Source organism: Orycteropus afer, unplaced genomic scaffold (genome assembly GCF_000298275.1).
Source record: "Orycteropus afer afer isolate SDZICR_OR568_19922 unplaced genomic scaffold, OryAfe1.0 scaffold00142, whole genome shotgun sequence".
NCBI lineage: Eukaryota > Metazoa > Chordata > Mammalia > Tubulidentata > Orycteropodidae > Orycteropus > Orycteropus afer.
Genome location: NW_006921729.1, coordinates 2,639,390 through 2,664,171, shown reverse-complemented (window position 1 = coordinate 2,664,171; position 24,782 = coordinate 2,639,390). Strand labels below are relative to the sequence as shown.

Genomic DNA, 24,782 nt, shown 5'->3' with positions numbered 1-24,782 from the left:
TTTTTTCTGATTGATCCCTTTCCAAAGAAGTATTCAGGTATTTGTCTTCAATCTCATTAATTCTGTCTTCCATTGCATCAGTTCTACTCTTTTGCTTTTTCAATGTGTCATCTATTTCTGACAATTTAGTATTAATCTTCTGGATATCTATCTGTAGATTTAGAATAATTTCTAATTTTTCATTTAGTTTTTCATTTTTTTCTTGTATTTTCTTCAAAAATTCTTCTAGGGTTTTGTCTGTGTTTCCCTTGGTCTGTCTCTCAGTCCTTTGACGATATCTAAATATAATTCTTTTGAATTCCTTATAAGAGAGTTCCAATGCTGCTTCTTCCTGAGGGTTGTGTTCTGGGTCTGTATCCTGCTCCCTTGTTTCTACCACTTTATCTTGCTTCTTTGTGTGGACTATGATGCTCTGTTGTCTCCGAGGCATCGTGGCATGGTGTTGTTGTATTTAGATCTCTGTTAACTGTTTGTGAAGAGCAGCCAAGGGTGAGTCGGGCTTTCTTGGTGGTTGTTTATCATTGGCCCATTGGTGGAGAAGGAAGTGGTGGCTCTCACTAAGTGAAGCTGCAGGAGGTGCGGGTGTGTCATATGGTGACTGTTGCTGTCTTCCACTCAGTTAAACAAAAATAACAATTGAATAATCATCAAAAAAGTAAAAGCAAATGGACAAAAAATACACTGTGTAATCACACAGGAACAGTCACCAAAAAAGAAAAAAGGGAAAAAGAAGAAAAAAGAAAAAAAGAAAAGAAAACTCTGTAATATCTGGGGAGAGGAGAATAAGAGAAAAAAGGTAGAGAAGGAGAATGATGAAGAAAAAAATGGGAACAACACAAAAAGAAAAACTAGGAATGGGGTTAACCACAAGAAAGAAAAAAAAAATTGCTACCAGGAACAGGGAAAAGAAAAAAAGCTGAAAACTAGAACCTGGGAGGGGAAGATTAAAGAATAATAGTAAAAAGGACAAAAGTGATAATAATGGTAGGAGCTTTAAAACAAACAAAAACAGAAAAAAGAAAAAAAAACATCGGGGCAGGGCAGGGTAGGGCAGGCCACCCAGGCTCTGTCCTAGCACACAGACTGGGATGGAATTCCTGCTGGCCCAGAAAGTGGATGGGAGTGAGGGATGGCTGCTCCTCCGTTCACCGAGAGGGTGTAGGGTATATCAGTAACAATGGGAATGTTGCACTGTTCCAGTCGTCTGGGTCCAGAATGTTCTTGGGGTTCCCAGCAAGTGAAGCCTGTTCTTAAGTCCCTGGAATCTGGAAGAATGCTGTCGCTTTAAATATCCAAAATGGTCAAACTGCTTGTAAATGTTCAAAATGGCTGTGCCCTCCGGACAGACAATAGTCTATAGCTTAGCCCACCTTCCTCTTTGCTGCTTCCCCTTTTATTCCCCAGCCACAAGAGCAGTCCTCCCTGCAGTCACTGGCTAGCAGGGCCGATTTTTAGGTTAATTTTAGGTTCTACCACCACTCGGCAATATCCAAGCTGTCTGTGCTGTCAGGATCACTTCCAGACCCCAGCTTTATATGTTTTCTTTTTTGGTGTTTTCATGCAAATTCTTCTGCTAGTTGGAGTTTAATCCACTTCTATTCTATTCTATTCTATTCTATTCTATTCTATTCTAGCCTTCCCTTCAAGGCTCAGGGGTCCAGGATTATCTTCTGCATCTGTATTAACTGGTTCCCCTTTTCTTTGCTGAAGAGGGTCTGTGCAGTCTTTCTGCCTATTCCGCCATCTTACCGGAACTCCCCCAAGGCTGTCAGTCTTTGTAGAAGCAGATTGCTTCATCTTTCTCCCACAGAGCAGCTGGTGTATTTGAACTGCCAACCTTTTCTGGTTAGCAGCCAAATGGTTGAACCACTGCATGACCAGAGCTCCTTATCAGAGAAAAACTATATATTAAAAGCAATTTCAAATTCAACAATTACCATCCAGGTCTAAGAATCTGGGTTCTGGTTGCAGCTAGTTGACTTTGTCCCTTAGCCTCTCTGAATCTCAGTCTCCTCATAAGTCAGATGTGTTTCCTGCCTTAGTGTTTATTGAGATGAAGCTTGTGTCACTCTAAAGTGAGAGTCAGATGAGTGCTAGTATGGGCTGGAGTGGGGTGCTAGCCTGGGCAACTGGGAGAATTTGGATGGGGCAGTCATCCAGATAGGGCAGGGAGTCCTAGCGAGGGGTCAGAGATCCAGATGTGAGGATGTGAGGGAGATGAGTTGGGAGGGCAATGAGAAGGCAGGTCTGAGTAGAGGGAAAGGTTTGGACACAAGGGTGGGTAGGTAAGATGGTGGCAAGTTGCAAAAGCCCTTGAGAGCCAGGGAGGGGATGTTGGATGTGATAGAACCTAAGAAGAGTAGTGACAAAGGAATGTTGTGTTCTGGTAAGACAACTATAGCAGCCCACATAGGATGGCAGGGGTATGGGCTGGGCCAGGCTTGGGAGCTTCTCTAGGGAGAGACACTTGTGATCCAAAGGAGAAGCTTAGAGCCATGTGTCCTTGACCTGGAGCTGTGGTGGTGGGAAGAAGAGGAAGAGAACATATCAGAGCAGAGAAAGCTCTAGGACATTGGACTCAGGAGCAGTTCTTAGGATTCTTTTTGTTTACTTATTTTTGCTTTTTGCTTGTCTGTAGTTTCTGTTGTCTCTGTAGTAAGCAGATATTGCTTTATGATAAGAAAAAGAAATCTACAGTTCAGCATTTCCTTTGGTAAACCAGCAAACAAATCACCACACTTCGCAGCTCAGTCCTTCCTTGCTGCAATCTGTTTCTCTTCAGAATCTCCCTTCTTACCCTTTTTGCTCTCACACCTACACTCCAAACCCCTCATCCCTCTACTAAAAGGCTTCGGCAGAGCATTGCTTCTCCATTTCTGGACTTTTCCTTCCACTACCCTGCTTGGCTGCAAACCTGGCTTTACCACCCCACCTGGAGGGGAGGCTTCTCCCAGAGCCCAGGGTCCCAGCTTCAGGAGAGAGGGACAATAAACTCCCTGTTGCTCCACGGTGGCTTCAGGCCAGGACTGTACTAGCTCTCCTCATCAAGCTTCTCTGAGGAGTCCGTCTTCCTTCCATCCTTAGAGTCAATCACTTAGTACCTGCCTCAGAAATCTTTTCCAAAAGAATTCTTGCCATTATCCTGGGAAATTCTGCCTCCATGAGGAACACACATTGAACCTCCCAGTATCACAGCCCTCTGACCTTCTCAACTTCCACGACCATTCCTCTACTCCCATGGCCACACAGCAGATTTTGTGTCCCCTCGAACTTCCGTAATAGCCACAACACTGGACTCAAGCATACCAAAGATCATGAAGATGGCACCAAAAAAATCAAACCAAACTCACTGCCATCAAGTTGATTCTGACTCATAGCAACCCCCACTGAGTTGCCAAGGTTGTAAATCTTTACGGAAGCAGACTGCCTCATCTCTTCCATGGAGCAGCTAATGGGTTTGAACCACCAACCTTCTGGAAAGCCAAATACCTTAACTACTACACCACCAGAGCTCCTTGAAGATGGCATAGGACCAGTCAGCATTTCGATCTGTTATACACAAGGCTGCCATGAGACAGCTGACTTCAGGGCAACAAACAACAACAGAATTTCTATAACATGTCAAATTCTGAAACTCCACTTTGACCATAAACTTCTGTCCTTTGACTTCTTGGATGTTCATATTCCAAATAAACAGCAAGTCCTTAGTACTCTTTCTAATTCTCTTTTTCCCCAACCATCCTGGATTCTAAGGCCAATCATCTAAATTACCCTCATCACTATTCCAAATTCTCTCTAAGCTCTGCTAAGCTTTCTGTGCCACCCTCTAACCCTGCAACAAGCCTATCCTTCTCTTAGAGAAACACTGTCCAGCCGCGCTGTTGGGTTCCCTTACAAATGCAGGACTGACAGTTTCTGTAAGGTTCCCTAGCCAGCTCAGCTGCCCAAACCTCATGGAATCTCTCCTCTACTGTCAATGCTTTTATGGACCCTTGCCACTTTCCTCAAGGCCCCTGCCCCACCCTCATTTTCTCTACTCTTGGCAAATGAATGAATGGTCTTACCTCCAATTTCACCAAGAAATTGGGAATCATAAATTATGAACATCCTTGATTTCCTCCCTCTCCAGTTCTGAACTTTTCCATATCTCTAATCATCTTTTCTTCCCTTCTGGGGAGAAATGTCCTGCCCATTCAAGGCTGACTTCTGTGTCTGAGTCCAGGTCCTTCTGTCTTTCTAAGGGCTTTACTCAATTAATTACCCTTTCTGTCTTGTACCTTCAAGCTCTCCATCTCCCCTGGCTGCTTCCCTCTAAGCAACAAAAATGCTTTGACACTTCCCTCCCTTACCACCTTCTTGTCTTCTAGCTACTGCCAAGCTCTTTAGAAAGTTTTATTATTTTTGCAAAAATGACGCATGCTCGTGTAAACATTTTAAATAATACAGAAGAGCAAGAAGAAAATATTACCCAACATCCCACCACTCATGTAACTGCTGTAATAGTTTTAGTAACTGTGCTTCCAAATAATTCTCTGAGTACACATTCACATGCAGAAGCAAGTACACAATTTAACATACAAGAGGTTACCTTATATATGGTCTTCGTTAACCTGGCTTTTTATAACCAACAATACATCTCCAGCACTTTTCCATGTCAATATCCTATGATTTATAACTACAAGATATTCTGTTGATTTTAGCTGCCGTCAAGTTGGTCACTGACTCACGGTGATCCCATTCACAATGGGAGTGGGCCATTGTGATCCGTAGGGTTTTCACTGGCTGATATTTGGAAGTAGAATCAGCAGGTCTTTCTTCCTAGTCTTAGTTTGGAAGCTCTGCTGAAACCTGTTCAGGATCACAGCAACATGCAAGCCTCCACTAACAGATGGGTGGTGGCTGCGCTTCATGTGCGCTGGCTGAGAATCAAACCCAGATCTCATGCATGTAAGGTGAGATTCTACCACTGAACCACTACTGCCCTTACAAGGTATTCCAGTAAATAATACAATTACTTCCCTGTTCCCTAATGATATTTTTTCTTTTTCTTTTTTTTTCTATGTTGAATTTTTTTTTTTGCATTTCTAAGATTATTTATGGTAAATTCCTTAAAAGGGGTTGCTGGATAAAATATATGCCTATTTTATGCTTGATAAACCAAAAACCAAATGCACTGCCGTTGAGTCAGATCTGACTCATAACGACCCCTCCTCAGGTTTCCAAGGTGGTATCACTACCGAAGTAGATTGCCCGACCTTCCTACTGAGGAGTGGCTGGTGGATTTGAACTGACAGCCTTCTGGTTAGCAGTCAAATGCCTTAGGCACTACGTTACCAGAGCTCCTTTGTGCTTGATAAACACTGTCAAATTGTCTTTCAGAAAGGCTGCATTAATTTAAACTCCTTCCAATGAAGGCCATTCCCCTAAACCCGAAAGAATCCCAAGTTTTGTTAATATTTTAACATTTTTACCTAAATAATAGTAAGAATGAAAAAAGGACAGTATTACAGATCCTATAGACATTACAAAGGTAAGAGGATATTTTTAACACCTTTCACCTATTATTTTGAAAATGAACGTAAAATGGATACATTCCTAGGAAAAAAGAAAACTGCCAAAATTGATACAAGAAGAAACAGAATAGTTGAATAGTCTTGTACCTACTGAATAAATTAAATCTATCTTTAAAAACTTTCCCACAAAGAAACTCCAGGCCCCAAAGGGCTTCACCAATGTTTTCTACTAAATACTTAAGAAATAATAGCAACCACACACAGACTGTTCCAGGGACTAAAATAAGAGGGATAATTCCTCCACCTTTTTTTTTTTTTTTTTTTTAAAGCCAGCATAACCTTGGTACCAAAACCTCACAAAGACATTTTCATAAAGGAAAATCACAGACCAGTCTCTTTTGAAAATGATGATAAAATCACAGGCACAGTTAATATGAGGCTGGTTTGGATACAAAATTTTAGAGGTCAATGAGACCTTTTCCTATCATGTTCATGGACCCCCAGAATTCTATTCATGGTGGACTAGTTGGAGATCTGCAGACTGAAAGTTAAAAATTCTTGCACTAAAGAAACAGTGCTGGAGACAGTTGAGACCACTGGGACCCAGAGCCACAGTCCATATGGAAATCCCACAGGTTCAAAGCCTTAGTGAAGACCTCTGTGTTAGGGATGCCAAAGGTCTTCAAACACTTTTTCAGTTAGATTTCTCTTAAGATGCTGCCTCTTGGTTTTGCATGTCACACATTTCTTTGTTCTCCTTCCAATATGATTTTACTTTGCTTAGTATAAAGAGCTTGACTAATCATTTCAGTTCCTTTACTCCCAAAATAAATTCCCATGATAACAGGGTAGAACTGGCAAATCAAGCAAACTATTGCTTTGATGACATCCATGCTATTTGGCTACACGTTTGTAAACAGAACATTTTAAACTAACGTGGATTTTTGTGGCTAGTACTGTACATAAAGTCAACTTGGCTCCAGACTAAGCATTCATGACATCCTTTGGAAGGTCACCTGAGAGAAACGTAACAGGACTGGGGTGTGAACTGGCTCCAGCTTGCATACCTGGCATAGCCTGAGCAAGCACCAAGGATCACTTGTACCACTTTGGAAAGCTCAGCTACCAAGTGTTTTGGATATCTTCCTGAACATTCTCCTATTGGAAGAAGAACCAATTAAATTCAATAAAGGAATTGTTACCAAGTGTTTTGAATTAATTTCCATGTAAAGGAGATAATATTAAAAATAAAATTATCCTAGTACTCTACTTGGAGCGCTGGTGGCATAGTGCCTAAGGCACTTGACTGCTAACCAGAAGGCTGGTGGTTCAAACCCACCAGCCACTCCTCAGAAGGAAGGTTGGGCAATCTACTTCCATAGTGATACTGCCTTGGAAACCCAAGAAGAGGTCTCTATGAGTTGGGTCTTACTCGATGGCAAATAACAACAACATGTATCTATATATATACGTTATATAGAAACTATTTTTGCATCTTTTCAAATTTTATTATGTATGACATCCACTATATGTATATGTGATTATATCACTTGTGGTTTTGTCCAACATTATATTTTTCAATTTCAACCATATTGACAGATAGACATGGCTATGTCCCTTATGCTGTTAGCTGCAGTCGTGTTGGTCCCTGACTCATTATGACCCGATGCATACATATAGAAGGAAGCACTGCCTGGTCCTGCACCACTCCTCAGATGGCTGCACATCAGACCAGTGTGATCCATACATAGGGTTTTCATTGGCTGATTTGGGGAAGTAGATCGTCAGATGTTTCTTCCTAGTCCGTCTTAGTCTGGAAGCTTCATTAACACCTGTTTAACATCACAGCAGCAAGCAAACCTCCACCAAGTGGCTATGTATGAGATGCACTAACTACAAACTGACCCTGAGTCTCCTGCATGGAAGGTGAGGATTCTACCACTGAAACGCCAACACCCCCATATGCCTTTTATTTGGTCTGTATTATTTAATTGTTTGAACATGCCGCAATTTATTTATCTAGGATTTTGTTTTCATTAGGCGTTCTTTTTTAATCAGATCTCAGTCCAGCTCCTCAAAAGAACATTTATCTAAAGAGAGTCAAGTGTACCTCTAAGAATTGGTCTCTTACTTCTAGTTGTTAGGTACTCTGGAGTTGCACCATATTTAAGGAAGAACAAGTACTGTTATGGTGATGCTTCTAAGTTGAATCATTTGCCCTAGAATAGTTCCACAGCACAGTTGAGAACTTTTCCTGGTTATGAAGCAGCCAAATCTGATTTTTGGCAATACCGAGAGGGTCTACATGCCACTTAAGATTCTTTGACAAACCTTTTTCTTGTTCAAAATAGTTTAAGTGGATTCTGTGGTTTGCAACTAAGAACTTAGACCAAAACAATGGGATTCAAGAATCTTCAAGAGGCCCTTTAGCACCTTTTCTTTCTAAAGACATCTTAAGACACCATTTGTATGAGTGACACAACTAGAAACAGTGTATAACTGATAACAGTGAGACTTATCACTTCTTCTGGAATGTTACAGGTAAATGCTACCAGATTCTTGCACTTTATAAATGTCTCTAATTCCCAGTATTCGTAGTACACAAATAACTATGAAGAGGGTTAAGAATTAACAGCAGGACTCAAGGTAATAGAATTTACTACATAAATAACAGAACAACATAAATTATAAGAAAATGTGGCTTGCTATCTTGGGTATTTATTAAAGAATTTATTCTTTAATACACTGCCTCCAGAGGAAGAATCATCTTTTGCAAAACATGGCTTCTGTCTTTCAAGATGTAAATCTCACAGGGCTTGTGCCAAATATTTCCTAAATTTCCTTTGAACTTCCGAGTCAGATACATTAGGTTTAACTTGTGGCTCAATCATTTGACTGGTACATATTTATACCACAAGCAAATTACCTAACCTCTCTGAGTCTCATTTTCCTTTGTTGTAAAATGGGAATTATAATACCTACATCTTAAGGTTTTTGAAGAATAAACTGAGATACACATTACATACTTGGCATATGTTGTTGTGTGTTATCAAGTTGATTCTGATGCATAGTGACTCTACATGACAGAGTAGAACTGTCCCAAAGATTCTTCCAAGGAGCTGGCATAGTGCCCAAGACATTTGACTGCTAACCAGAAGGCTGGCAGTGCAAACCCACTAGCCACTCCTTGGAAGGAAGTCTGGGCAGTCTACTTCCATAGAGATATCACCTCGGAAACCCAAGGAGGGGTCGCTATGAGTTGGAAACGACTCCACAGCAATGAGTTTGGTTTTTTGGTTGGATGTAACTATGGGAGACTATGCTTTAAGCGCAAATGTTTATTTGGACAACTTTCTAAAGTAAAAATGTAGAAAGTCCTAGGTCTTGCCTTTCAAAATCCCCCTCACAGAAAAATGCAGAGTAAGCCTGCCTTACCAGATAGTAAAATGTCTTTATTTTCTCTTCTGCTTAAATCATGACCAACAATTTACTTCTAAGGGAAGACAAGTACTACACTGAGCTTAACATCACCTCACATTAAGGAGACTGATCAAAACTCAAAGAGAGAATAAACCAAAATAATAATAATAATAATAATAATAATAATAATAAAACTCACTGCCATCAAGTTGATTCTGACTCATAGCGACACCCTTTGGGTTTCTGAGGAGATAAATCTTCATGGCAGTCGCTTGCCCCATCTTCCTTCTGCAGAGTGGCTGGTGGGTTTGAACCACCAGCCTTCAGGTTAGCAGTCAAAAATGCCTTAGCCACTACACCACCAGTTTAGAAATAGACCTACACATATATCATGTATTGATTTTTAATAAAGGTTCAAAGGTAATATGATGGAGAAAAGATGATCTTTTCAACAAGTGATGCTGAAACAACTGGAAATCCATGTGCAAACAAAAACCTCAATCCATACCTCACCCTTTAGGCAAAAAATTAATTCAAATGGATCACGGACCTAATTGTAAATGCCCCTGTCCCACAAAAAATTTTTTTAGAAGAAAACATCTTTGTAAACTTGGGTACCAAAGAATTCTTAGATACAACACCATAAACATGATCCATAAAAGAAAAACTTGATGGAGCGGACTTCATCAAAATTAGAAACTTCAGCTCTTCAAAAGACTGAACAGAATGAAAAGACAAACCACAGAGAGAAAATATTTGCAAAACACATATTTGACAAAAGACTTGTATCCAAAATATAAAAAGACTTTCAAAACTCAATTATGAAAAAATAAACAACCCAATTTTTTTTTTAAGGGGAGGGTGGGCAGAAGTTTAAACAGCTACTTCACTGAATATTTGGATTGCATATAAGCACATGAAAAAAATTTCAACATACTTTAAAAAAATAAGCCATTGAAAATCCTACAGAGCATAGTTCTACTCTGACGTACATGGGGTTGCCATGAGTCTGAATCCACTTTAAGGCAACTAGTTGAAGTGCAGGGTTTATATATAGTAGTTTATACATAGTAGCCTAGGTAAATGAATGAGGAGTAAATTTTCAAACACAACAACAAAAAACTCAACACCATCAGTCATTAGGGAAATACAAATTAAAACCACAAGGTAACACTATTGTTGTTGTCGTTAGGTTTGTGGAGTCAGCGCTGACTCATTGTGACCCTATGTACAACAGAATGAAACACTGCCCAATCCTTCACCATCCTCACAATCCTTCTTATACTTGAGCCCATCATTGTAGCCACTGTGTCAATCCATCTTGTTGAGGGTCTTTCCCTTTTTCATTGACCCTCTACTTTACCAAGCATGATACCCTTCTCCAGGGAATCCTTTCTGACAACATGACCAAAGTAGGTGAGATGAAGTCTAGCCATTCTTAGTTCTAAGGAACATTCTGGCTGTACTTCTTCAAGGACAGATTTCTTTGTTTTTCTGGCAGTCCATGGCATTTTCAGTATTCTCTGCCAACACCATAATTCAAAGGCATCAATTCTTCTTCAGTCTACCTTATTCACTATCCAGTTTTCACATGCATATGAGGCAAATGAAAATACCATGGCTTGGGTTAGGTGCACCTTGGTCTTCAACTAAGAGGATGGTGGTAGATAACTCCTAGAATGGCTAAAACAAAAAAATTGTCAATACCAAGTGCTAACAAGGATGCAGAACAACGAAATTTGTCACACATTGTTGGCAGGAATGCAAAATTCAAAAGTTTAGTCATGTGAAAAAGTTTGGAAGTTTCTTATGAAGTTCAATATACCCTATCAAAGTGGTACATCCATATCCCTGAGCACTAAACCTTTGCTATTGAGCTGATTCTGACTCATGGCGACCCTATCTGTTACAGAGAAGCAGTGCTCCATAGGATTTCTTTGGCTGTAAAGTTTACAGAAGCAGACTGCCCAGCCTTTCTTCTGTGGAGCTGCTGGGTGGGACTGAACCATTGATCTTTAGGTTAGCAGCCTTTAGCAACAAGAAACAAAGAACTAATACATGAAACAACCTAGGAGAACTTCAAAAGCATTATGCTAAGTGAAAAAAGCCAAATGCAAAAGACTGCTTATGGTATGATTCTGTTTATATGACATTCTACCAAAAACCAAACTCACTGCTGTCGAGTTGAATCCAACTCATAGCAACCCCTCCTTGGGTTTCCGAGGAGGTATCTCCATGGAAGTAGATTGCCCAGTCTTCCTTCCGAGGCGTGGCTGGTGGATTTGAACCAGCAGCCTTCTGGTTAGCAGTCAAATGCCTTAGGCACTATACCATCAGAGCTCCTATATGACATTCTAGAGAAGTCAAAATAGGTAAGAGAGCAGATCAGTCATTGCTGGGGGCTGAGCATGGGGTGAGCGTAACTGTAAAGGGGCAGAAGGAATATTTTGGGAGTGAGGGAAATATTCTATATCTCAGTTGTGGTGGTGGTTACATGACTGTCAAAAGTCACAAAATATTGTAACCTTGGGCTACATCAAAAAGAGTGATTTTTATTATACGTAAATTTACCTCAATAAAAAAAAAGTCAAGAACAGAAGTCAGGCTTATGGTGATACAAGGTACAAGTTGAAGTAGACAAAGTAAGGTTCACCAATAAATGCTTATACACTTTCACAATTAACAGCAACCCCAATGTTACACTTGTTTGGTGACTGCTCTCAAGTGTTCTAACCAAAAAAAGATGAATGTGGTGGGCTACTTAATTGAAAAGTGGAGAGAAAATATGGCTCTGACGAAAATCTTGGCAATTCAAGTCAATAGCTTCTGACTTGAACGTAAGTACGTGAAATACTTAGAACAAATTTACGATATGCTAAGCATAAAGGCTGAATTCTGATCAGAATTCAGAAAGGGAGATTATATCCAATTTAAAGTACAGTATGACTTCTTATTGGAATACTGATTTCTCTCTGGTACTAAAGGCTATATTTATTGAAGCCACATTAACAAGGTGTTACGTTCATCAAACACCCTAAAATATTGAAAGCTTAGATTAATTTTGAAAGGTAAGAACAGCCTTGGTCATTAAATGGTATACCACTTCTCTGCAGTCTTTTAACTGCTTTGACTATTAGGATTTTAAAATAGCCTTAATATAAATTATACTTACAAAGAAACCTTTTAGTTTTAAATTGAAGCAGCTACTCAGAACCAAAATGAGCAATTACTTAGGTTATTCTATAATCCTGAGCATCCATAAACATCATTATGGCCTAGGTCAGAAGGAAGATTGGGCAATCTACTTCCATAGAGACACCACCTCAGAAACCCAAGGAGGGGCCGCTATGAGTTGGGACTCGACAGCAGTGAGTTTGGTTTTTTGGTTTGAGTTTCGGAGAACTATACCACCAATGTTTTCAGTCTTGATCCCAAATACGAAAAGATCCACCTCACAACCCAGTGCTATAAGAAGTCCCAAAGCCTTGTTCCATTCTGTGATGTTATCTCAGAGCCATAAAGGAAAAATATTGCTGGATTTTATTTTAAGTAAAGCACGGAATATGCATCTGTTTTAAAAAACAAAACAACAACAAATAAAAACCAACCAGGAATATGTATGTTAAGGGACTACAGGAGAAAGAAAGAGAATAATTTCCAGAAAGTAGATTTTTAAAGGAAGGATTAGCCTGGTGCCGTGAAGCTGATTCTGCCTCATGTCACTCTACGTGTGTCAGTGCTCCATAGCGCTTTCAATGGTTGATTTTTCAGCAGCAGATTGCTAGTGTCTTTTTCCTGAGACATCTTTGAGTGAACTTGAACTTGCAACCTTTTAGTTAGCAGCTGAGTGCATTAACCATTTGTAAGACCCAATTAAAAATACTGAACTTCAAGTGAATGTCTGATAAGTCAGGGTTTAAGATCTGAAAAATAAGTTCTAAGGAATGTATTATACCTTCAACATGACCCGAGAGAATTCTTTCACTCTCTTTTTTAGTAGCTAGATGCTGCTGTCCTTGGCACTCTAGGCTACTGTTAAAGCAAGTGCAGAAAAAAAAAAAAATTTAAAAACTTTATTTATTTCAATCTATTTAAACCTAGAATCATTTGTGACCTGAATGTTTCCTGATCTCTGCCAGTTCTTGGTTGAAAGGACCTGATGAACCCACCGGCACTTTCATGCATCCCCTTCCCACCCAAACATCACCAAAAGGGAAAACGCCATTCATATCAGAATTATACTTGAAGCTGAATGGCCCATTCTGGAAACTTTGTTCTGACATTTCAGATGGAGTTCCTCCCCAGCCAGGGACACTCCAGTCTGGTACCACCTGGGCAAGTTTCTGGAGCTCAAAGACCTGTTTCCAGGGCAGCCCAGTTTGGAAGCCCAGCCTCACTAGCCAGGAAGTCCTATCTGTGACACTAGAGCACGAAATCAAGAGATAAGCTCTTCCGTGCTTTCTCCAACAAGATATTTCTATTTCCTTAAATAGATGTCTTCTTAATAGAGAAAATAAAAAATAAGATATGGTGTTAAACATACTTGTCAACCAAACAGAATATTAGATCAAAAATTTATTTAAAGTTGGATACTCATGAACTCAAATTTAAACTTTTGGTGTTAAGATGCAAGCTTATAAATGCATCCTTTTAAGATTGGTTAAACAACAGTTGTCACTGAAACCTTACTGATCTAGACTTGATATCACACTGAATTCATTATCATTTCTCATTTTAGGGGACAATCAAGATTCTACAAGCACTAACTCAGTTTGACTTTTACATTGGTCATTTGTGCAATTTTTTTTTTAAATGACAACTTTCCAACTCCATTCTTCCTTAAAATACTTACTTTGGGTAGGTCTAAAAGTCAACCGGGAGCTCTGGTAGCATAGTGGCTAAGACACTTGCCTGCTAACCAGACAGCTGGCGGTTCAAACCCACCAGCCACTCCTCGGGAGGAAGGTTAGACAATCCTACTTCCGTAGTGATACTGCCTTGGAAACCCAAGGAGGGGTCGCTATGAGTTGGGCCGACTCGACAGCACATAACAACAACAACAACAAAAGTCAACCATAGAACTTCTGCTTTCCAGGAGGATGGAGTAGATGTATTTGTCCCTCTTACTCTCATTAAGTACAACTATAAACTCTTGGACATTATGTATATATGAATATGTATATATGTGTATGTATATCTACATATATACATGTAGATATAGACATATACATATATGACAAACATAAGAATACTCTGAAAGGTGGAGAGAAGAAGGCAGTCTGGCTAAGGACTTGGGACCTGAGGAATGACATGGCAGTGAGTTCTTTAAGTTTTCTTTTTGCCTCATATACCCCAGACTGGAAGGAATCCCTGGGTGGTGCAAATGTTTATGCACTCAACTACTAGCTGAAAGGCTGGCAGTTCAAACCCACCCAGATGTGCCTGGGAAGACAGGCCTGGCAATCTGCTTCCAACAGGTTACAGCCTTGAAAACCCTATGAAGCAGTTCTACTCCACATGCATGGGGTCTCCATAAACTGAAATCAAATCTATGGCAACTAGCAACAACAACAATCCCAGACTTGGCGCTGAAGAAGCCAGCTATGGGGAAGCTCCAACAGGTGTAGATTGAAAAAAAATAAAAGTCCCAAGACAAGACTATGCTCTCTAGCCAAAGGACCAGAAAAAGTCCTTTTAGACAATAACCATTCTACCACAGCCAAATGCCACTGAAAAGACTGTGGCTCTACCCTCACCCATGCCAGCAAAGGCTGAGTTGGTCGCATAGATTTTCACCCTCACCAGGGTGCAATGAGGCACCGTATCACCTCCACTGGGGTGACATCATCTGAGAGAACCAAGTAGAAAGCAGGGACTTTAATCCTTTTCAGCTAGCAACAAACTTTCTCCTCCACCAATGGAGTCATTGGAGACCACATAGCCCAACGGTGATCTCTGCTTCCACCCAGCAGCAGCGGGAGCTCCTCTCCTTCCTCTGGGGTGGTGTTAGGAAAGGTTTGTAAAGAGTCAGAACTTTCACTATTGTCCAGTGGTAATGAGACTACTCCTACTGTAGTATCACTAGAGACCATTTAGGTACTGAAATCCTACTGTGCCAAGAAATAATGAGGACTCTTTTTCATCTTCCAGGTGTCAATGGAGGACAAATGGGGAAACCCAGACTTCTATCTCCATCTGGCAATAATGAGGGAGTGCCCCCACCCCTTTACCTGCTATGTCAGACAAAATCAACTAAAACAGGTTTAAATAAGATCTAGAGTTTCATAACACAATATGAAAACATCTATATTTCGATTAAAATTCATTTGTTATACCAAGAACTAAAAAAAATCTCAAACTGAATGAAAATCAGTCAACAGATGCCAACACTGAGATAACAAAGATGCTAGACTTATCTAACAAAGAGTTTTAAAGCTGCACCAATAAGCAATTACAGATACATCTTAAACAAATGAAAATATAGAAAGCTTGAGCAAAGAAACAGAAGATATATTTAAAAAAATGGAAAATATAGAACTGAAAAATAAAATAATTGAAAGAGCTCAGTGGATGTGTTCAACAGGAAGAATGGAGTGGAAAAAGGAAAGAATCTGTGAACTTGAAGATAGAACAATTGAAATTACTCAATCTGAACAACAGCGAGAAAACAGATCAAAAGTAAACAAAAATTAAGTGACTACTGATAATACCTGTGGAATTAAGATCTAACATTTGTGCATCAAAGTCCCAGTAACAAAGGAGAAAGAAGGCAGGTTGAAAAAGTATTCAATGAAATAATCATCAAAAATTTCCCAAATGTGGCATGAGACCTAAATGTAGAGATTGAAGAAACTGAGCAAATAGGATAAACCTAAAGGAAGTCATATCAAGTCAGAACATAATTAAACTTCCGAAAACTAAAGACAAGTAAAAAATATTGAGAGTGGTCAGAGAAAAATGATACTTTGCCTGTAGGGAAAAAGCAATTCAAACACCAGCAGATTTCTTACCAGAAACCATTGAGGCTGGAAGTATGTAGAACAATATTTTTCAGGTGCTGAAAGGAAAGAACTGTCAATCGAGAATTCTATACCCAGCAAAAAATCCTTCAGGAATGAAGAGGAAATTAAGATAGTCTCAAATGAAGAAAACCCAAAGAGAACTGATTGCCAACAGAGCTATTCTAAGGAACAGTCAAAGGAAGTTCTCTGAACAGAAAGAACTAATAAAAGAAGGAACATCGGGAAGGAAGAAAGAACAAGGTAAGCAAAAATAGGAACAAATACAACAGGCTTTCCTTTTCTTCTTGAGTTTTCTATATTATGTTTCACAAAAATTTTAATAATTTCTGATCTTCTAACAGTGTAGAGGAAATATTTAAGATCATTATAGAGGAGAGTAAAGGGACATAAGGTTTCTGTACTTCACTTGAACGGATGAAATGATGGCAGCAGACTCTGATATGTTTATCTGTGTGTATGTGGCGTAAAACCTGTTGTTGTCAGGTATCATTGAGTCGGTTCTGACTCATAGTGATCCTATGTACAACAGATCGAAACACTGCCTGATCCTGTGTCATCCTCACAACTATTACTATGTTTGAATCCATTGTTGCAGCCTCCTGTCAATCCATCTCATTAAGGATCTTCCTTTTTTTTTGCTGACCTTCTATGGTACCATGCATGATGTCCTTCTCTAGCAACTGATCCCTCCTGACAACATGACTAAAATATGTGAGATGAAGCTTGCCATCCTCACATCTAATGAGCATTCTAAATGTACTTCTTCCAAGACAGATTTGTTTGTTCTTCTGGCAGTCCATAGTATATTCAATATTCTTACCCAACATCATAATTCAAATCTTATCAATTCTTCTTCAATCTTCCTTATTCATTGTCCAGCTTTCACATGCAAATGAGGCTATGAGGCAATTGCAAACACCATCCTTGGGTCAGGAGCACCTTAAGTCGTCAAGGTGATCTTTGCTTTTTAACACTTTAAAGAGGTCTTTTACAGACTCACCTGATGTAATTATGGTGTGTTTTTCTTGTCTTCTCTTTTTTGTCCCTGTTGATGAACATTTTTATTTATTTTTTAACATTTTATTGTGTTTTAGGTGAAACTTTACATAGCAAATTAGTTTTCCAATCAATAGCTCATACACAAATAGTTCTGTGACATCTGTTGCAATCCCTGCAATATGTTAGCACTCTCCCTATTTGTTCTCTAGGTTCCCTGTTTCCATTTGTCTGGTTTCGCTGTCCCCCTCTGTCTTCTCATCCTTGGTTTTAGGCAAATGTTACCCTTTTAGTCTTGCATAGTTGATTGTTCTAAGGAGCATATTCTTCACGGGTCTTATTTTATATTATTATTATTTTTTTTATATATAGTCCTGTCTATTATTTGGGTGAAAGGTAGCCTCCAGAAATGTCTTCAGTTTTAAGTTAAAAGGCTGTCTTAAGGCAACAGTCTCAGATGTTCCTCTAGTCTTTTTCAGACCAATATAACCAGGATCTTCTATTGTGGCCTTGGTCAGAGTGGCAGGTAGTGGTAGCCAGGTACCATCTAGTTCTTCTCATCTCAGGTTAGAGAAGGCTATCGTTTATGTGGCACATTAGTCCTTTGGACTAATTGCTTCCTTTTTCATTTTATTTTTTTACTAATTGCTTCATTGAGTCTTCATTTTTCTTTGCTCTCCTTTGCTCCAACTGGGAAGAGACCATCGTTCAATTTCTTGACTGCTGCTTCCATAGGTATTGATTGTGGACCTAAGTAAAGTAAAATCCTTGACAACTTTAATGTTTTATCTGTATATCATGATGTTGCTTACTGGTCCAGTTGTGAGGATTTCTGTTTTATGTTAAGATATGAGCAATCTACTTCTGTAGTGATACCGCCTTGGAAACCCAAGGAGGGGTTGCTATGAGTCGGATCTGACTCAATGGCAGTGAGTTTTTGTTTTTTGTTTTTTTTGTGATCCATATTGAAGGCTTTGATCTTCATCAGGAAGTACTTCATGTCTTCTTCACTTTCAGCAAGCAAGGCTGTATCACCTGCATTATATAGTTAATGAGTCTTCCTCCAATCTTGATGTTCTTCTTCATATAGTCCAACTTCTCAGATTATTTGCTTAGCATATAGATTGAAAGGATAGAATCCTGATATGCACCTTTCTTGACTTAAACCATGCAGTATTCCCTTGTTCTGTTCAAAAGACTGCCTCTTGGTCATGACCTTTCCACCATGGGTGAACCTGCTGCTTTGAAATACTGGTGGCATAGCTTCAAGCACCAAAGCAGTACACAAGCCACTACAGTGTGACAAATTAACAGACAAGTAGTGGAGTAAAACCCAGTATTAAATAAAAAAAACCCTTTTGCTCCAAGAAAGACTCTGTTAAGAACATGAAAAGACAAGCTATAGAGCAGGAGAAAATAATTGCAAACTACCTATCTGACAAAGGACTAATGTCTAGAATATGTAAAGAACTCTCAAAACTTAACAGTAAAAAACCTCAAGCCATCCTATTAGAACATGGGCAACATTAGATATGAAGAGAGACTTTATCAATAGATATAAAGAAGGAAAATAAACACATAGAAATATGTTCAACATCATTAGCTATCAGGGAAATGCAAATTAAAACCAAAATGAAATACCACTATACACCTACCGGAATGGCTAATATGTATATACACTCTCTATATATATTTATTAAAAAAATAGTGACACCAAATGCTAGTCAGGATGCAGAGAAACTAGATCATTCATACAGTGGTGGTAGCGGTGTAAAATGGTATATCTGCTTGGGAAAACAGTTTGACAGTTTCTTAAGAAAACAAAACAACTAAACTTGTAACTACTATGATCCAGTAGTTGCACTATTGGGCACTTAGCCCAGAGAAAGACTTCACATTGCTTGGTTTTACAATCGACACCACGGGAAGCAGCAGTCAGAACATCAGACGACATAAAGCACTGGGCAAATCAGCTGCAAAGGACCTCTTTCGAGTGCTGAAGAGCAAAGATGTCTCCTTGAGGACTAAGATGTGCCTGGCACAAGCTATGGTATTTTCAATCACCTCATATGCATATGAGAGCTGGACAGTGAATAAGGAAGACCGAAGAATTAATGCTTTGAGCTGTGGTGTTGGCGAAGAATGCTGAAAGTGCCGTGGACTGCTAAAAGAACTAACAGGTCTGTCCTGGAGGAAGTACAACTGAAATGCTCCTTGTAGGGAAGAATGGCCAGAATTTGTCTCACGTACTTTGGTCATGTTGTCAGAAGGCACCATTCCCTGGAGAAGGATGTCATGCTTGGTAAGGTGGAGGGTTGACAAAAGAGGGGAAGGCCCTCAACAAGATGGACTGACACGGTAGCAGCAGTGATGGGTTCAAGTATAGCAAGGATCATGGAGCTGGTGCAGGACCGCGTGGTGTTTCTTTCTGCTGTGCATAGGATCACTATGAGTCAGAGATGACTCGACGGCACCAAACAACAACAACAATATTCCAGAGAAATAAAGACTTATGTCCATACAAAAACCTGTACACTAATATTTACAGCAACTCATTCATAATATCCAAAAAGCTAGAAACAATCCAGATGTCCTTCAAAGGGTGAATGGTTAAACACACTGTGGTCTATTCATATCATGGAATTCTGCTCAGCAATTAAAGAAAGATAGGGAAAAAAAAAAAGACAAACTATTAATATACAAAACAACCTGGATAAATCGCCAGAGAATTATGCTATATGAAAAAAAAAGCTAATTCCAAAATATCACATGCTGACCTTTCTTCTGAAATGACAAAATGTTAGAAATAGAGACCAGACTGATGGTTACCATGAGTTATGGAGGGAATCGGACAAGAGGGAAGTGATGATGGCTATGAAAGAAATGGGTGTGTCTATGAAAGGGCGTCATGAGGGATCTTTGTGGTGATGGAATTTTTCTGTATCTTGACTATCAATGCTAATATCCTGGTTGTGATACAGTCCTAAATCACACTGAGTAGAAAATGGGTGAAAGAGACAGGGGATAACTCTGTAGGATTTCTTATAACTGCATGTGAATACATAATTACCTTTAAAAAAGTTTAATTAAAAAAGTTAACTGGAATCTAGTTCAAATCTCTCACATCCGTCAACTTAATTATTGTTTCTAAGAGATTTCTCTGCTAAAATTTTGTTAGCAGCTCAAAGGTTAAAAGTTTCTGAGTTAAAACTTATATGTTGCAAACACTTGGAGAAAACATACCTAGCCTCTTGGGCTAAAACATCTCCCCAAACAAACTTGCTTTCAGAAATCTCATCAAGGAACATGTATTAGCCCACAAAATACCTGTTTAGCTAAAGCTGATATATTCTTGTTAATAATGCTTATTGAGAGGGTTTCTTGTTGTTATTGTTCAAGTCCCTTAAATTATTTCTTTCTCTCCAAACAGCTATGGGAAATTTCTCTTTTTATTCAAAAAAATTCATATGTAAAGCACAAATATATTTTCATTAATATTTAAACAAAAAGGCAAAAGTGCCCCTTCACAATTCATCCCAGCATCCTACACTCCTGAGAGAATCATTGCTGTAAGTCTGAAGTTTTTCCTTGTGTGTACATTTTTAGACATATGTATAGTCTTGTGTGTGTGTGTGTGTGTGTGTGTGTGTTTGGTTTTTTAAAAACAAAGTTAGGTCCATACTGTTCACATTGTTTATACTGTTCTTCAAATTTCTTTTTTTTTTTTTCTCTTTAAAATGTCTTGGAGATTTCCATGTCAGTATGCTTAGGTCTAATATAACTCATTCTTTTCCACTGCCATGTAGTATCTTATGATATTGATATGAATATATAATTACCTTTAAAAAAGTTAACTGAAATTTAGTTCATATCTATTCTAATTGACACTTGGGATGTTTCTAACTTTTGCTATTATGAACAATGTAGCCACCAGTAAAAATTCTTGTCCATTTTTCTGTGAGCACAAGCTAGAATATTTCTCTAGGATAGAGACCTGGGAGTAGAACTGGGGCTTTGAAGGTGTGACTAACGCTGTGTTGATAGGCTGAACTGACACCTCTTACCATCCATTTTCTCTCCTATCCAAATTCTCACAACAAAGGCTGGAAAAGCTTGATACTCACTTCCCTAGATTTGCCTTCAGATAGAGGTGGCCAAATGACCTCATTTTGGCCAAGTAAATATCAGCAAAAGTTTGCTTGAGTGGGGAAGGAGGGCTTCTAGGAATGTTTTCACTTTCCAGATAAAAGGGACAGACATGACTGGCACTGTCCCTTTTTCTGCCCTTAATGTGGATATGGTAATGGGAGAGGTGGTAGACATATTATGACAGAGGGACAGCCAAGAGAATCATAGTGATGTTGGCCCTGATACCAATCAGTTACTGAATGAAAGCCAGAAACAGCCTATCTCCAAATTGCTTATTATGTGAGAAGAATAATCCTCCTATTCGTTTAAGCCTCACTAAGTCTTGTTTTCTGTTACCTGCAGCCTAATGCATTACTAACTGATTCAGTACTAAATTACTCCCCAAGAGTCTGTACTCACTTTATTCTCTTACAAAAATACTGTCCAATACCTTTACCTTCTTTGAATATTGTCAGTCATTTAAAAGTTTTACCAAGCTAATCATAAAAATTTTTCATATGAAGTGGAGCATCATTTCATACACTTATTCGCCATTCAGATGTCCTGTTCTGTTTCTACCTCTTGCCCATTTTTCTGTTGTGTTGTTTGCCTTTTTCTTATTAATTTATAAAAGGAAATTTCCAATAGCAAAGTAGGCTGAGTTAAACTCATAGGGAAGTTTGTCTCTGCATCTTTACATTATCAATCAAAGCAAACACAACTGTAAGAAATAAATCTTATTTTACAGACCAGGTTAACATTGACAGTCACTCCCAAATGGTGTACCATAATGTGGCAATATGTCAAAAAATAGTTCAATTCATGCCCATTCTTAGCATTTCCTGTGCAAATCTAAAAAAAGGATTATGGAATAGTGGCATGCTAATGAACCAGTCACACTCCTTACTGTACATCATCTCATATAAACTCTTACATCAAACCTAAGAGTCAATTATTATTATTCCTATTTTACAGAATAAATGACAAAAGTAAACTTTTAAAACCAACAGTTTCTTTCCTACTACAAAAAAACCCAAGCTCAATATTTAAAAACAGAAATGATTATGCATTTATCTAAATTTAAAATTATGTAATAGATGGTTATGCCTATCTAAAGACACCAACATGCTCAATCTAGAAACACTCCTGAACTTGTTCAGTGATTTATTAATCTGAAGAAGTCATTCCTATGTTTGGCTCTAAAGTTTATTGCTGTATGGTACTTCACCAAAATTATTTCCATTTTTTAAAGTGGAAAATTGAGTAGGATTTTAATGCTTCAGCAAGAAGGACCTGCTAGTAAGACACCCCACCCTAGAGCAGCAGGTGAAGAATTCCCTTAATCAGTAAACAACCAACCAATCTGACACTGGAAAACAAAGAAAACAGGCTGTTAAAGATATAAAAGATTGGCATGGAAAGCAATGCAAACAACGTGAATAGCACAAGAACCATCCTTAAGTATTTGCACATGGTTTTGACAGACTGCCTCTGCTTTAAAAAGTCCTAGCAGCTATATGGAAAAGGGAAAGTAGTCAAGGCTTCTGCTTCTGGAGTGGGGGAGGGAAGAAGGGCTGAGGCTCTGACAAATATATCCCTGCTTTATGCCACACCTCTCCTAATAAGAGGCCATGATTTCTCTCCAGCAAAGCATCACACAAAACACTCAATCCATAGTCAGTGAGGAGCACAAGCAACAAACCTCACTTACGCCCCCTACCAAAACCACCCTGAGGGCATATGCCCAGCCCAGACTCCAATAGCCAGGGCCTATAGAACTCACAGCCCCACACCAGAAAGGCCAGATCACCCATGGGCTGGCCACATGGGCCCCAGGGAGACATGGGGATTCACCTAAAGCGCTCTCTTGCAGAAATGTTTAGCCTATTTGGCAGATACAGCAAAATGCCTGCGGGAGTTTGAATTCTAATTTTACATTAAAGAAAATAAGTCTGCAGACACACACAATGTTTATTGCTTACAAAAGCATGGGTGGATTGACAAATCCCCAACCTGAAGGTACCTCTGGAGGCTCCTTGCATTTCCCTGGTGGGCTTTCCCAGCAGTTCCTGCTCAGAGAGAGGTCACTGAGTATGTCCCCTCCACACACTCCCATTCTCAGCAAGGGTTGGATACCTTACCCCAGTGGCACAGCAAGGGTGGTATCACATGGAAAGAAACAGACTCTTCCAAAGTTGGCTATGTCCAGGCCAAGCCTGGGGAGGGTGGACTGTTCCTGACCTCGGTCCAGGTGTTTGCAAAGCTTATGGTAGAGTGAGGCAAGCTTTATTTACCAGAATGAAAGGAGGCAGATTTTTTGGCCCTTCAGTCAGTCCAAGCCTCAGGACTCTAGATGGACACTAAGCAGGGCACACAAGAGAGTGGGGACGCCAAGTCTCAGAGAGGGCAGAGACAAGAAGAAAAAGAGCACAAAGGAAACAGAGGAGGGAAGTCAGGGACAAAATGTACCAAAATGAAACCAGGTGCTGCAGCACCGTGCAGCTCAGGCCTTGTCCAGATCTCTGGGAGGGGACATTGGTGGCACCCCAAGGACTCCCTGAGTTGGAGCAGGTCCTCCCAGCAGGCTGGGTCACCAAGACAGCCAAGTGCCAAGAAGGGAGAATCAGGCATGGCTCGGCACTGCCTCCCCTCCCAACACATACACTCCAGCACATGTACAACCAACTAAATGCACACAGCCTCATTGTCTTGTGCACACATACCACATAGGCAGGCACACACATGTACACACACAGTCTCTTGGTCAGGCACACAGACCCATACACAGCCTTTCTGTGTGTGAGTACATACAGACCTACATCCTCCCAGTCAATGAACAGAACACATTCAATCTGTCAGATGAGTTGTATGGAAACAGAATAATATACACATAAACACACAAACTCTGTCAAAAGTAAATACACATGCAACCTCTCTGCAGGCACACACACACACACTCTACATCCTCTCGGTCAGGTACATACACAAACTCACAGCCTGTAGGGAAAGCACACACTCACAACCTCTGTTAGGTGCACACACATCCTTACAACCTTTCCGTATGTACATACATACATGCACACACTCATAACCTGTTAGGTGCACATATACACAACCTGTGAGGGTGACATACACAAACAAAATCTCTCAGGCACACAACACACTCACAATCTGTTAGGTGCACATACATCTTTGGAACCTCTCTGTCGGTGTGCACGCACACAACCTATCAGAGGCACACATACACAACTTGCTAGAAGCACACAAATACATTCACAACTTCTCTGTCGGTGTACACACAAACACACACAACCTCCCTGTTGGATGCACACACACCCTCACACCCTCTGTGTCGGAGCATGCACACACATTCACACTATTTTAGTGGGCACACACACAGTGTCTCCAGCAGGAGCACACACTTGCCCCTTCTGGTAGGCGCATCCCCACCCCCACGCACCTTTCCCGTCAGCGCACACACACTCTCACACCCATGCACCCTCTCCGTCAGACGCAGCCCCCATCTCAGGGCCGCGCGAGCGCACAGCCGCAAACTCCGGCGGCGTGGGGTGTGCACAGCCCCCGGCCCACAGCCACCCGCCCCGCCCGCGCCCCTCCTTACCTTTCTCCGAGGCGCCGGGCGATCGGCCCTCGTCCTCCTTGGGGTTGGTCACCTGGGTGATGATGGCCGGGCAGTCCATGG

At 40.0% G+C, this 24,782-nt stretch overlaps 1 protein-coding gene across 1 annotated transcript in view; it reads right to left on the bottom strand.

The window, feature by feature from the left end:
- The window catches only part of CTDSPL (CTD small phosphatase like), a 156,145-nt gene extending 131,365 nt beyond the window's left edge, over positions 1-24,780 (bottom strand). Inside the window, exon 1 of the mRNA XM_007945694.2 lies at positions 24,702-24,780. Coding sequence (XP_007943885.1) covers positions 24,702-24,780 — 79 coding nt within the window. The remainder of the gene's footprint in view (positions 1-24,701) is intronic.
- Between the last annotated feature and the right edge of the window lie 2 nt (positions 24,781-24,782).